Source organism: Delphinus delphis, chromosome 14, assembly GCF_949987515.2.
Source record: "Delphinus delphis chromosome 14, mDelDel1.2, whole genome shotgun sequence".
Lineage (NCBI taxonomy): Eukaryota > Metazoa > Chordata > Mammalia > Artiodactyla > Delphinidae > Delphinus > Delphinus delphis.
Window position 1 is genome coordinate 48,615,325 of NC_082696.1, and position 15,155 is coordinate 48,630,479.

General features: G+C 41.8%; 1 protein-coding gene across 6 annotated transcripts in view; it reads left to right on the plus strand.

The window, feature by feature from the left end:
- The first annotated feature begins 920 nt into the window (after positions 1–920).
- The window catches only part of METTL24 (methyltransferase like 24), a 173,100-nt gene continuing 158,865 nt past the window's right edge, over positions 921–15,155 (plus strand). For all 6 annotated transcript variants that reach the window (XM_060030101.1, XM_060030105.1, XM_060030103.1 and 3 more), the window contains exon 1: positions 921–1,331. In XM_060030101.1, the coding sequence (XP_059886084.1) occupies positions 1,014–1,331 (318 nt within the window). In that variant the 5' untranslated portion in view covers positions 921–1,013. The remainder of the gene's footprint in view (positions 1,332–15,155) is intronic.

Genomic DNA, 15,155 nt, shown 5'->3' on the forward strand with positions numbered 1-15,155 from the left:
CAAACCCAAACCCAAACCTCAAACGGGTGGTGAGAAAGAATTTTACTAACAATTGAAAACGGAATCAGCCAACACTGGACTTCAGGCTGTGAGCGTTCAGGCTGATTAATTGAGGTCAAGGTGGTGATGGAAATACCAGCTGGGGAGCATTTTGCCGAAAGATAAATTTGTCCCTGTTTTTCTCTGCAAGACAGCAGGGAGGTGTGTGTTTGGAGCTAAATTAATTTGATTTACATCATGCCATGGTAACTTCTGTTCTCTCTCCCTGCTGTCAGATATCTTAGCTGGCTTCCCCGCCCCCCCTTCCTTCACCTCCTACACATTTCATAACACGAGGAGAAAGCACGGGTTGGCTTCGGGCAGAATTTAGAAATGGAATAACTTTAATTTGATTATTCTGCATCCAGCGCTATTGTCTCCTCCCCCCTTCCCTTCTTTCTTGAGGGAGAGAAGTTGTAAACCTGAGCATAAGTGTGACGTATTTTTATAATGTGCTTAATGGCACAAACTGCTTGACAATCAGAACTTGTTCCTTGTAGCAAAACCTGTCAGCTCACCTATCCTCCTCCTGTGTTTCTTCAACAACACTAATACTAGAAAATGAAGTTATAGCCTAGGATCCCGTTAGGACTTTTTTTTTTTCGTGCTTTTTCTGGCTATGTAGCTTTCAGGCTCCGGGGGCCGGGCTGGGGGTCGCCTCCTCCGGGACCCTCAAGGTGGGGCTGGGCCCGGAGTCTGGCTTAGCCGAGCTGCCTGCGTGCCGCCTGCCGTCGCCTGCGCCGCCGGGACCCCTCCTGGCCCGTCGTCCCTCTCCCCTGCCAGCCGGGCGCTCTCGACCGGGCTGGATAAGGTTACGCCGAGGCTTCCTTGGACGGAGGAAGGGAGGCGGGTCCGAGCCCGCGCCCCGGCCCGCGTGGGAGTCGCCACAGTTGGCAGCTCGGCCCGAGGGGCCACATCCGGGCTGCGGGTTGGCGCGTGCGGGCGGCGGAGCGCAGCCCCGGGCCCGGCCCGCCATGGCGTGGGAGAGGCTACCGGGAAGGGGCTGCGGTGCCCTGCACCGCTGTCTGCTCGGCGCTGCTCTGCTGCTCGGCCTGCGGCTCTGCACGGAGCTGCGGCGCGCCGGGGCCCAGCCCCCGGCCCGCAGCGGCCTGCCGGGCCCGGCCCCCCGACCGCCCGAGCCGCCCCTACCGCCCGCGCCGGCCCAGCGGCGCGGTGCCAGCCGGAGGCAGGTGACGTACGTGCGCAGCGGGCGCCGAGCGCCGCCGGGGGGCGGCGGGAGCGGGACGCAGGAGCCGGGCTGCTGCCCTCCGCGCGGGCGTCCCCGCCGTAAGGTCAGTTGCAAAAGATACAGTCTTGGGCCTTAGACCCGGATCTCCCTCCCGGTCCTCGCTACAGAGCCCTCATTCAATATTCAACCAGTATTTGCTGAGCGCCCACTGTGTGCCAGGCCCCCTGCTATGCGGGCATCCAGGAGGGAAGGACCAAGCCCTGCTCTCAAGGAGCTTATCTTTTGGGGAGGGAGGGCGTGAGCGATTTACAAGGCCAGGAAAAGAGAGGAGTTGTGGTTTTGTTGATGTTTTGTGCCCCTCCCCGTTTTCTCCTTGAGGCCTGGACAAAGCTGGGTGGGTATCCACTGTGAATTGCTTTTCCATTCTACCTTCATCGCGGTGATGAAGATACACTTAGTCGAAATTTCCTTGAATTCCACCGCAGACTTTGGCAGGTTGTTGGGTGTGGGGTGAGAAGTCGAGCCCCCAGCACCACTTAATGGGAAGTTAATTGGAACTTGGAGGACTGTAGTAATAACCGGGGTTTTTCTTACAACACCAACAGTGTTGGTCTCACTCCCTCATTAACTTCTTGGCTCACACATTAAGTCGTTATCTTACTCAATTTTAACCTCTGATTGTTAAGCCTCTGGCCTCCTATCCACCTGTTGGAGCTCCATAATTTACTTGGTATTTGGGAGTGAAAAGATTAAGAACTGCAGGTATGAGCTTGCCTGGTCTTTATACCCATCAACCCTAACAACGTCCTTTGCCTTGCTTTCCCTCTTTTCTTTGAAACATCCCCCCTGCATCCCTCCAGCTTCCCCACCACCCCACTATTGGGAAGAAAGAAAAACTCTTCCTTGGACTCTGCTGCTTTCTTTAACTTCTACCTTACTTTTCAATATCATGTCCACCAATTTCTACTACTGTTTTCCTTTCCCTCACTTCCTCTCCAAGCCTTGCCCTCTGTCTTTCCACACCACTGCTGTCCCTGTCTAGGCCATCAGTGTTATCTTCCTGGATAAACTCATATCTATATATATATCTATATATATATATCTAGATATATATATATATATATATCTGAAACGTCATTTCCTATGTAAAGTCCTAATTTGCTTTTCTAGAAGAATGTAGTCACTTCTTCATTGTCCTAACGCACTTTTCATGATACCATGTTTTGTTAAAGGCTTTTCAACACTGTTTTGCCAAGGGCTTACCAGGTCCCCAGTGCTGCTTCAGGTGCTGGGGACACAATATGAGCTCAGAGTCTAGTGGGGGAGGCACACAGCACAGACATCCAGTACTGTGACCATTGCTATACTTAATGTCTTGAACTCTGCCTGGGGAGTCAAGAAAGGCTAACCCGGAGGGGACCTTTGACCTAGGATTTGATATTTCTTAGGAGTTCAGGTTTTTTTGTCCCTCTGGATGTCCTCAAATGTTCCATCCTTGGCACCTTCAATCCCACCTTGCACTTGCCCCTTCACATCTGCTCTCAGCCTCCGTTGTTTCCGTTTCACCTGTTCAAGAATCATTCTTAAATGATTAGTCTCAGTCTCCACTTCAGATAACAGAATCGATAACTGGAGCCTGTCCTACAAATGGAAAGGTTTGAAATGCATAGACTCAGAGGGCTACTGGAAAGTAAGTTCAAATCCACCTCCTTTAGGAGGCTGCTGTAGTGATTCCTGCAGGAGATAGTGGTGGCTTAGATAGGATGGTTGAAGTGGAGGTGTGAGAAGTGGTCCAATATTGGATATATTTTGCAGGAAGATGAGAAAGGAGTAGGTTTTTTTTGTTTGTTTGTTTGTTTAGTTTTGTGTTTTCAGTGGAGTGGATGGAAATCAGGAGTTTTATTTTAAACATCTTGAATTTGAGATATCCTTTGGACATCCATGTGGAAATGTCAAATAGGCAGTTGGACATATGAGTCTGGAGGTGGAGGAAATGTCCAGGCTGAAGATAGAGGTGTGGGAGTCATCAGTGTACAAGTGGTCCTTTTAAAGCCATGAGACTGCAGGAGATCATCTGGGCAGTGAGGGTGGCTAACAAAGACAGAGATCTGACTCTGAGCCCTGGGGCTCAGTTTTATTAAAATTAAATTAAAAAAAAAAGAAATATTCATATGGCTGATTCACTTCACTGTACAGTAGAAAGTAACACAACACTGTAAAACAACTATACTTCTCCCCCCCAAAAAAGGAAATATTTGCATCGAACCTTACATGTTGTAAGCATTCAATAATGGTAGCTTTAATTTTCACTAATCTGTCCCAAGTCTTCAGCCTCAGCCATTTGCTAAATGTCCTTTGTTATAACCTATTTATATTCCTTTGGTTTACACTGATGCTTTTACCCCCATCCTTCTTTCCTATGATTCATGCCCTTTCCACCCTTGAACATTCAGGTCAAGGATCGTGGCCTGGAAACCTTTACTCATCATTCCTACTTCCTTGCTTATCTTTGCCAGTTTGGGAGACAACAGAAGTGCATTCTGATTTGTGAGTTGCTTTGTACGTGTTTTGACCTAATAATCTATTTCAGATTGAATGTTTTGTCTGCACAGTTGTTTGTGATGGAAAGGATCACATTTCCCAAAGTGACCCTTAGTAAATGCTTACTCCCAAGACACCAATAAGTAAAACAAATAAGAATCTTATTATTTCAACCTATTACGTATAACTCTAAGTGTCTTTGGTTAAAAATATATAAGAAAGAATTGAGTGAAAATAGCAATTAAAAATTACTATTTTTAAAGTATTGTTTTAGTTTTTAGCCTCTTAAAGAAAAAAAATTCCCTGGATTTTCTTTTCCCTAGCTACTTAGTTATTTATTTTCTTATTTTCAAGGTATACATTCTAAGCTTCCCAAATTCCTAGATAGTAGAAATCTTGAATTTATTTCATTTTTCCATTATTTCACAGTTGAATTAAAATGTTCCTCAAAACTGGAAAGACCAGTTATCTAACCTGTTCTCCCACTTCTGGGAACAGAGTGCAATGTCCCTTATCTCTCAGGGAACAAGTCTTGTTCCTTTTTAGCCTCCCATCAAGACAAGGTGTAATATAAACTGAATGCACAGTTAAATAATTGATATAATTAAAGTTTGGAAGCTATGTGTTAAACTCCTTGGATCCTATTTTATTTAAATTTTGTTTGTTGTGGATAATGATAAATAATGTTATTTAGGTTCTTGGTTACTTTGCCGTAGGCACCTACCAGATTGGTGAAGGAGAAAAAGTTCCATTCTATTTTGAGGATGGCTTTCTGGGTGGATGAGAACCTGCATGAAATAATTGGGTTGCTGAGTGTTTCTTGTCAACATGCTTCCTTTGCAGGTGTTAGAGGCTCAAAAATTTAGCAATTATATTGCCACTTTAATCATAGCTTATGCTTCTCTCAAAGAAAATAATCTATTATAAAAAAGAGAAGTGAAGTGTAGTTCCGGTATAATTCTTTTCCTCTTTTCTCATCCCCTTCTTTCACCAACCTAAGAAAGAAAGAAATAGCTCTAAATAGTAAATCCTCTTTCACATCAGGGGTTCTAATCTTACAGCATTATGAATTGAGGACAAATGAGACATGATGGATAAATAGTGTCTTATGTGATTACGACTCCCCTGGAACCCATATATTTTTGTATATTACAGAGGCTTTAAGCCTACAAATACCACTATAATTCTATTTCATTCCTTTCCTTTCTCTCTGTTTTCTGTCTGTGTTTCTTTATGGTTTTTCTTTCTTAAACAGACGTTTACTATGATTACATGGGTAAAGTTATTCTAGGGGGCGTTAATAGAGGACTAATGATGGTCTTCATGATTTATGCTTTTTTCTACAATCTTGGGTAGATGTTTCTTTTACACGTTGGCAATCCATCTAAAAGACAGCAGCAAAATATATGTCTCATATGCACAGGAGAAGTACTGTTGACAAGATAATTAATCAGTGGTCTATCTAAGAAAGAAATGGAAAATTTTATTTGAGCCAAACTGAGGATTATAACCCAGGAGACAGTCTCTCAGAGAGCTCTGAGAACTGTTTCAAAGAGGTAAAGGGAGAGGCCAGGATATAAGTGATTTTAGAGAAGGGCTAAGTGCAATCAAGCACACAACTTGGTGAAGGGTTACTATTATTCGTAAGGAACAGATATCTTAGTTAATGGTTTTAGTGCTTTTCTAAGTATGGGAAGATGAAAGAAACTGTGTTCATGAATTTTCTCCTGAAAATATCTATCTGAAGGCCTATTCTGCCGGTTTTCTCAGAGCACAGTGCCTCATCCTGATTTTGCCCACAATTCCTTTCTCAGGGTGTATTGTAGGTCAGTGACTGCAGTGGCTAATAACTTGATTCTTGTAGACCTAGATGGTGGGCAACATTGTTTATTTTACAATCCCCTCCCTTTTGGTCTTAATTTTGACCTAAGTTTGGGAGGCATTTCATGATCAATTTGTCTCACAGCACTAGGAATGCGCATTCCCAGGTCAGTCAGGGATTTCATTGATAGGCTATTCAACATGCTGTTACTAGAGTAGGCCCTGTTAACAATAGTCAAAAGCCTCTGGACTACTTGTCTTACTAGTCTGTTATAGTCTAGGAAATGCTTGCCTGTTGTTGCTTTTTCTTATATCTAGAGTTACACTATTACAATCTGTGATCTTACAGGACTATATATTTGGGCATTTGTTTCAAGTTGCCTCATCATCATTCATTTTATTGGAGGCTCCATCACACATTTGGCAGTACAAGAAACAATTATCTTGTAAAATAGGCGGACTACAAGTAATATAGCTAGTAACATTAATAAGGTCCTAAGTAAGTATTTAAGGTAAGAATTTACATTAGTTGAGGCCCAATATCTCCCCAGGTCATCTGACCCAGTCTGTTCTGTACCAGTTGCTATCTTTTAGGGAAATGATATATTAACATTGTACATAAAGTTCACCAAAAAGTCTGCATGTATAAGGTGAGTGGTGGGTCATCGTGACCTTTTACAGGATTGAGAAAGGAAGTTTAACTTCTAAGGAATTACATGGCTGGCTCCAGAAGAAGAAAAATTGATCTTTATGGTTAAGCGGGTATTTCTGCCATTGGGGTGGTCTGGTTAATGTATAATGCAGATGCACAGTGCACGCTGGAAGGAAAGGAGGAGGTCCAAACAGGCAGAGAAAAGAATCTTATGTTTAAATTTTTCTCGTATTGCCTTAAAATATGAATTTTGTTTCATTAGTATTCATACAGGAGACAAGCTTCCTGAAGAAATTTTCTTCTCTTACCGGATGTATTTTGCTTGACATTTAATATGTTGGGTAGAAAAGTGACTTCTGAGTCACAGGCCTACAGAACCCAGCAATGTGCTGGCTTGGTTTGTTAGTTACAGATCCTTTGGAACAATGTGTCAGGGGAAAAAAAGTGCTGTTTCCTCTTCTCCTGAAAAACCATATGGCAAAAGTTAGTCTTTCTTCATCACTTCTTGTTATCCTCTTAGTTTTCTAATTCCATGATGGTCATCAAGAAGGAGGAAAAATGGCATAGTATGCCCCTTGATATATCCAACTGCCTTAAACATTATTCTTCTTTACAAAATACTTGAAGGTAGGTTTGAATTGCTTGTAAAATATGGCCCAGCAGTAGTTTCCAGCTACTTAGGTTTCTGCTGTATCCCTACACTTCTGTCCTTCAAGAACAACATTCATTAATCCTCTCACATTGTCCTCAGGAGGCAAAGCATTTTCATTTTAAGCAGTCGCTGAGGGTAATTGAATGTGCTCCAGCAATATGTGGGTGTGAAAGAGCAGTTGCTTAGTTTCGCAAAGAAAAGCAGGTTCTGATGAAAACTTTGATGTGCTGTAGGTGGAGAATAGGCTTCTGCACTCCTTCCAAACCCCGCAGTTCCTCAGAGAGCATTCTGTGGGCAAAGAAACTGCTAATGGAGGCCCCACTGTTTTCAACAATTGGTGGTGGAGATTTTAGGTTTTTTTGTGTGCAATTTGTCCAGTTCATTTTCTCCAAGGAACAGAAAGCCTTATTGGTTTTCTCGAATTGGATTTCATTTTTGGTCTGTGAAGAGAATCAGAGCTGTGTAGTTAAACTGGAGACTGTTAAGAGTGGTAGACATTTGATTTTTTTCCATCTGTGTTATGACACCTTTGGAGTCCTTATAAGGAGTTTGGCTCTTTATTCTGTGATTCATAGAAAGTAACAGGTGCCTGCTTCATTTACCATGAGATGCTAGCGTTGATAAGCTTCTCTAAAAGCAGCCCCTGAGTCCTCTTAGATACCTCACATCAATCCCATTAATGACCTATAGAGTTTTCTGCTAAAACAGGGTGGGAAAATTTGCTGTCCAAGAAGCATTTTTATTCTGCTCGAATGACTGAAACAAAATTGAGTTTTAGCCTTCTAGTCTAGGACCACATGTAATTTAAACTAATAGCAAGGTGGCTTGTTAGTTTATGGCTCAGGGAGGTAAATTGGACCCGTGAAGAATTTTGTTTGAGCCACACGGTGTTTTTAAGTATCTAAACATAAATATCTTCAGATATGACATATAGTGTCCAGTGGAGTCCAGTTCAGCACTGTCTCCCTTTATATTATCTGTCTGATCTGTGAAGGCATTTGAAGTTTCAACCTCTGAGCCAGATGTCAAAATTTGCAATTGTCCAGATGAATGGATAAAAAAGATGTGGAACGTATATTCCATGGAATATTACTCAGCCATAAAAAGAAATGAAAGTGAGTTATTTGCAGTGAGGTGGATGGACCTAGAGACTGTCATATAGAGTGAAGTAAGTCAGCAAGAGAAAAACAAATACCATATGCTAATACATATATATGGAATCTAAAAAAAAAAAAGGTTCTGAAGAACCTAGGGGCAGGACAGGAATAAAGACGCAGACATAGAGAATGGACTTGAGCACACGGGGAGGGGAAGGGTAAGCTGGGACGAAGTGAGAGTGGCATGGACATGTACACTACCAAACGTAAAATAGATAGCTAGTGGGAAGCAGCCGCATAGCACAGGGAGATCAGCTCGGTGCTTTGTGACCACCTAGAGGGTTGGGATAGGGAGAGTGGGAGGGAGATGCAAGAGGGAGGAGATATGGGGATATATCTATATGTATAGCTGATTCACCTTGTTATAAAGCAGAAACTAACACACCATTGTAAAGCAATTATATTCCAATAAAGATGTAAAAAAATAAAACTATTATTTAAAAAAAAATTTGCAATTGTTTTTCCTAAAAAGTGACAAGCGAGGTTAATGCTGCTAAGCTCAATGGTAGCATGGCACATAAATACTTAAATACACAGAAGCTGAAGGTCTTTTAAGTCATTCCTAGTCAAGAGAGTTGAGTTACCTAAGGCTAGAGTTGGCTATTGGGGAGAGTAAGATTATAGGGGAGTGTACTTAGTTAATACAATATTCTTTTGATTATAAACAAGAAAGATGGACTCTGGCCTAGCTTAAGCAAAAAAAAAAAAAAAAAAGAATTAAATAAATGTATTGAAACTTTGGAATTTACCACTGAATTGGAGGAAGAGTTAAATGATCATACTGTTGAGGAGAGAAAGAATAGGTTACTCTAGAATTCCCAGCTTTCCTTGGGCTTCTCCCTCCAGGTCCACCACAGTAAGACTCACCTCCCTCAACTCCTGGGTTTGGTCTCTTAGATACTCACCTTGGGTCAGCCAGCACTAACCACAGGCCACAAATAGCCCAGCAGCCCCTGTCCCTGTGCAGGGAGCCATTTTTAGAGAAAGGAGAGACTTTCTGAGCACCTGGAAATAGAGTGTAGGTCTTTTTTAAAAATAATAATCTCGGAGCTTAGCCTCTGTGCCTCTGTGTGTGTGTATTTCTTTATTGGTTAACTGTTTCTCTATTTAAAACTGTTAAAGATAGCCTTACTTCCAAGTAGCACTCAGCAATAAGTTGGTACCTTGTGCATACTTCTGATTTTTTATTCAGTTTGGTATATATACACAAGATCTATACTTAGGCAATATATATTTTTTTGGCCGTGCCACGTGGCATGTGGGATCTTAGTTCCCCAACCAGGGATCAAACCGGCGCCCCCTGCATTGTAAGCAGAGTCTTAACCACTGGACCACCAGTAAAACGTTATTTGTGAGGACTTTTGTGGAGAAGGTAAATATAATCAGTATTCATCCCGTGATCCCCATTAGGGTTCTCAAACCAAAGTTATTAGAATTTTATGTTCTTTGATTTTTTGTCTGTCAGTTCAGAAAGTTACTTTGCAAAAAAGATCTGAAAAATTCTTCAGAGCATCTGAATATTTATAGCCCTTTTTGCAACTGGTTGGTTTGGGATTCTTTAACATATGATTACTTCTGTATCAGGACTCTCTAGGTTGCAAGTGACAGAACCCAACTGAAACTAGTAAAAACGGATTCATCGGAAGGGTACTAGGGTAGAACTGAAGAAAGAGCTGCAGAAACCAGGACAGCTCTCGGAACTTGATTATGGACTAAAATGAGTATTGAGTACGTTAGTTATCCGTATTACCCATTACCAAAGGTGTAATGGGTATTTATCATTCTTTTTTGGCCACACCTTTGGATTCCCTTTCTGTGTTTGAGGAATTCTCCACCTTTCTAAGAAAAAGGTAAAAAATAAATTTCCTTGGCCCTAAAGGGCATTCTTGTGACCTGGGCTTTACCATTCACATACACCCGCGTGAGAGTTTGGATTGTACTTCAGAGATTTGAAGAAGCAAGCTTCAGCACAAGGATCACAGAGCTCCAGGTTCTAGCAGAGACATCCAGTGCCTAGGGTGGTGAAATGAGCCATGGAGCCTGTGCCCAGTGGTGCGGTAGTGCGGTCTACACTGGTGTCCACGGTGGTGTTCCTCCTGCTCTTGAGATTCTGTAAGCTAATAAATCTTTAATTAATTCCTTTTCTACTTAACTAGCCAGAGTGGTTTCTGTTGTTTACAACCAAGAACCTTGGCAGATCAATAAATTAGAGTTGGCAGTTGGGAAGGTTACAGCTGTAGCTTTCCCTCTTCAATTTTGCTTGCTCTATTTAATTCAGATTTTGGAACATGATGATTGGGGTCCAAGTGAACTATGGGCTAAGGGACCTTTCCCTGACAAGATAATAACATTTAGCACCAGATACTAAATCATACAAATCTGCTGACTTATCACTAGAAACACCAAGCCCTTTTTCACGGCACCATTTGTCTAGGGTATCGGGCAGGGGAGGCCAGTTTATGCTGTGATCACAGACAACCCTCAAATCTCAGGGCGCTTACCAACAAAGGTTTGTCTTGCTTATGCTGCGTATCCATTGCTGGTTGGCAGGAGTGGGGTGCTGCTCTATGCTGTCTTCATCCTCTCTCTGGACCCCAGTCTGGAACATTGCCTGTCACCTCGGCAGAGCAGTGAGTGCTCTAGAGAGTCTTGCGTGGCATTGTTAAATGCCCTGACCAGAAGCCAGATATAACACTCCTGCTCACAATCCAATGACCAGAGCTGTTTGCTGGGCCTTACCCAGTGCAGGAGGCCAGGGGTCTGCCATGTGCTCAGAAGTCAGAGACAGGAACTGTTTGGTGAGCAGCACTTACGGTCACCACACTATGGTAACACTTCAATCATCCGTATCTAAATGGACATCGTCTAGGTCATGTTTCATGCTTGCCATTTCCAGTGCCTCACTGAATCTGCACATTTGGCAGTATTGAATAAAGCATGCGAGGCTCTTTTCAGGGGATGTAGATCTAAAATGAAGCAGACATCTGAATTTAGCAGAACAGTGAAATAAAACAAGACGCGATTTACATCTTATAAACAGTGCTGTGGCATGTCCTGGAGTTTGTTAAGTACAGTGATTCTCGTTGACGTGTTTATGTTAGATTCTTTGTGCAGAGCAATGATGGGATGATGGTCTGCAGTTCTGCGGAGAAAAAGGGCAAGTTATTTGAATAAATAAAGCCATGAGTGTAAATGAACCGAAGGCCTCTGGTGAGATGAATCAAACTCCATGTTTAAATGCATCTTCATGGCAATCGCTTACTCATTTTTAGTTAGAGCAAGCTGAAAGACTTCCAAGCTTGTTTTCAGAATCTGGCCACAAATCAGAGGCAGTATTCATGTTGTATAGTGTTTGCTATTGCGCACAATGACAACAGTATTTTTAGTTTATTTTCCATCTACTTTGAGTGCAGCACAACAAATCAATTTAAAATCCTAATTAGGGCTTCCCTGGTGGTGCAGTGGTTGAGAGTCCGCCTGCCAATGCTGGGGACGCGGGTTCGTGACCCGGTCTGGGAAGATCCCATATGCTGCGGAGCTGCTGGGCCCGTGAGCCATGGCCGCTGGGCCTGCGCATCCGGAGTCTGTGCTCCGCAACGGGAGAGGTCACGGCAGCGAGAGGCCCGTGTACAGCAAAAAAAAAAAAAAAAAAAAAAACCCTAATTAGCAAAACACATGCCCATTGAGTGCAGAAGGATTCAGTCACATATGGAAGGAGACCTCTTCTTTCAGCAATTTTTGGGGTAGAATATAGAGAAGCCAAGTAACGCGTGAGATCCTAGGAGACTTATTTACTTGTATTTGCAAATGTCATGAAAACACTTCATTATGATGCATCCTCACCTCTAAGATGGGCTCGTAATTTTACACTTGAGGTCAGAAGTTTAAATTCTGCTCCCCTACTTACTGGATGTGGACAAGTGGCATACCCTGTCTGAACTTTAGTTTCCTCCTCTGTAAAAATGTAGTAGTACTTAACTCATGAAGGTTAAAGGAGAGTGAGTAGGTGAAAACACCTGGCCTATGGAAATAGTCCTGTAAATGAAGATTGTCTCTGTTCAGCCTCGTACTGCTGGCTGTGACACTAGCCCCTGAATCTCAAAAAGGTATAGGCATGTGTGTCTGTGTGGTGTAAAGCACAATATTCATTGGAATTTTTAATACTTCTTTTATTATTCTTGAAATTTAAAGCATATATAATATGCTGAGCCATCAGAGGTGCTGGAATATTTTTAATCTTAAATAAAAGCTAAAGTAAATATTAAATTTTTGTTAGCATTTTTATTATAAACTTATTCCTCATGTAACTCATTTATTATAAAATTGTTAAGACTTACTTTTTCATATAAGTTTGTGATTTTTTTCTCTTAAATCCAGTTACAAATATCTTTTACAACATTGCTCTGTTAAATAATTTTCGTCCATGTTAGGGTTGACTGTATAAAATGTGTTTCCAAGCTTTCAAAATACAATTTTCACTCAAAAGAATGTTTACAAATCTCCTATTAACTGCCGCTTACTGTAACTCTGCTGCTTCTTTAGTTCAGGAGGGGCCACTGGAGTAATTGTGGGTGAAAGAGCTAATTGCTAAACTGTTTTTCTGGTTCTGTCTTCCACATTTTAGTCTAATAATTAAGTGCGTATTATTCTACTTGGTACTTTGTATGCATTTTATTATTTTTATTTATTTATTTTTTTGCAGTACGTGGGCCTCTCACTGTTGTGGCCTCTCCCGTTGCGGAGCACAGGCTCCAGACACGCAGGCTCAGCAGCCATGGCTCACGGGCCCAGCCTCTCCGCGGCATGTGGGATCTTCCCGGACCGGGGCATGAACCCGTGTCCCCTGCATCGGCAGGCGGACTCTCAACCACTGCACCACCAGGGAAGCCCAATGCTAGTATTCTTTCACTCAATTCTCACAAAAAATCTGCAAGGTAGGAATTGTCCTTATTTTTCAGATGAGGGAGCTGAGGCTAGAGACATTAATAAATGTGAGTAAGACATAACTAAAAGGGATGGGATGAAGGTTTAAACTCACAATCCGTGACTCTTTCAATTTGCCCAATGAAATGGGCAGCTAACAACCAAGTCTCACGTCAGATAGATCATTTACCAGCTGAAAATTAAAATCTTCATGTAAACAAAAGACACCACAGAGTTAAAAGGCAAGTCATAGGCTGGGAGAGGATATCTGCAATGCATATCACAAATAAAGGATTAATATTTCAAAGTTTAAAAAAACCCAACAAAACAATAAGAAAAAAGATAAACAACTGAACAGTAAAACAAACAGGGCATTAACTAGGAGTTAACAGAAGAGGGAACCTGGAAGACATACATATATAACACATATATAACTATCAAATAACAATATAATATAATATAATTATAATATGGAAAGAGAGAGTGTGAGTGCAGAGAGATGATAAATCCTACCAATAAGCAGAATAAGCAAATCAAAACACAGTGGGATTATTTTCACCCCCAGTCATATTGGAACAGTGCAAAATGTCTGATAAAACAAAGATTGATAAGAATGTCGAGGAAAAGGAACTCCTTACTAAACTACTTTATCCAAAGTAGCTCCCTATCCCAGTTGCTCTTCTAATACCTTCTCTTATTTTCTCTATGGCATTCCCACTCTCTGATATTTTTTCCTTCTCTAATTCTTGTTTGCAGTTTCATCTCCTATGAAGGTAGGGGCTCATCTGTTCTGCTCACCACTCTATCCCCAGAGACTATGATAGCATTAGCACAAAGCAGGTGCTTAGTAAATAGGGCTGAAAAACGGTTATTTCAATCCGCTGGGGTACTAGACCAATGTGTTTGAGGAACATTTGGATCTTTCAAGAGCTTTTCTAAAGCCCCCTCCAGATCTCTTAATTTCTCAGTCAGGGTTTTACACCACAGACTCTTGGAACAGAGCTCCCAGTCTTGACTTTGCTTCAGACAACAGTGACTATACTACAGAGATTTGAAGCCACATCCAGCCTGTACCTGTTTTTGTATGGCCCATGAGTAAAGAATGGGTTTTATAAGATAAACATTTTCAGTTGACTTGATGTTAGGAAACACTGACTTTGAACCCCAATGAAGCAAAATACTATCCAAAAGTAATATAGTATATCTATGTTACAAAACATTCTGCACAATTTTTATTATATGTTGAATTTTATCAATAAAAATGTAGAAATTTATCTTCTCTCTTATTATGTAAGAATCTACTTAATATCCTTGATTTTGCCTCTTGGCTCCGCAAGGTCTAAAATATTTACTATCTGACTCTTTACAGAAAACATTTGCCAACCCCTGCTGTGGAAATAGCCTCAGGGCAACCTACACTTGCCTCAGTCGAGTCCACGAGACTCTTGTGCTAGAGTTTTGCCATCCTCAACATGAGAAGAATGGTCCTAGCTTCCAACAGGGATACTGAGAATATGTTTTGGTCCTCTGTAACCATTCATGGGAATGTCATCATAGTTATCCAAGGTCTTTGTTTTGAGACCACTGCCATGCAGTGAATGTTAAAATGGTTTAAATCCTGGTGTTTGCTTACTACTGCCTGTTACCCACCTTTTCTAACACACATGTAGATTTGTTGAGATTATATTGTGACAGTCAGATGACCATATTTTTTCCAGCTTCTGGGTTCACTCTTTTTTTAATACTTAAAATGGTTTGAGCCGTGTGCTGTGAGAGGTCCAGTACCTTTCCTCCCCTCAATGTTCTGATAATATCTGGGGCTTACATTTTTCTGATCACTCTCCTAGCTAAGTGTTTTACCTCTGGCCACTGCTGTCTCCTCTCTGTTCTGCTCTGCCCACTTCTTTTATCCCCCAGAATGATGCAGGCATTAGTGAAGGTCTTAGGGTAATAGAGATGTCAGTGAAGTTCCAAACAAATTCAACTTAAAATTGATTAAAGATTTCTTGCCCATTGGGAATTTCTTACTGGCTGTCTTTTCTTCTTAGGCTCCTATACCATCGATCCTGCCTTCTCTTATCTACACATCAATCCCTTTCTTCCATTTTTCAAGCCTTCAGACCATCACTTCCCATCCTATTCTCTTGAACTTACAGCAAACAAATCCCAAATGCATGTCAT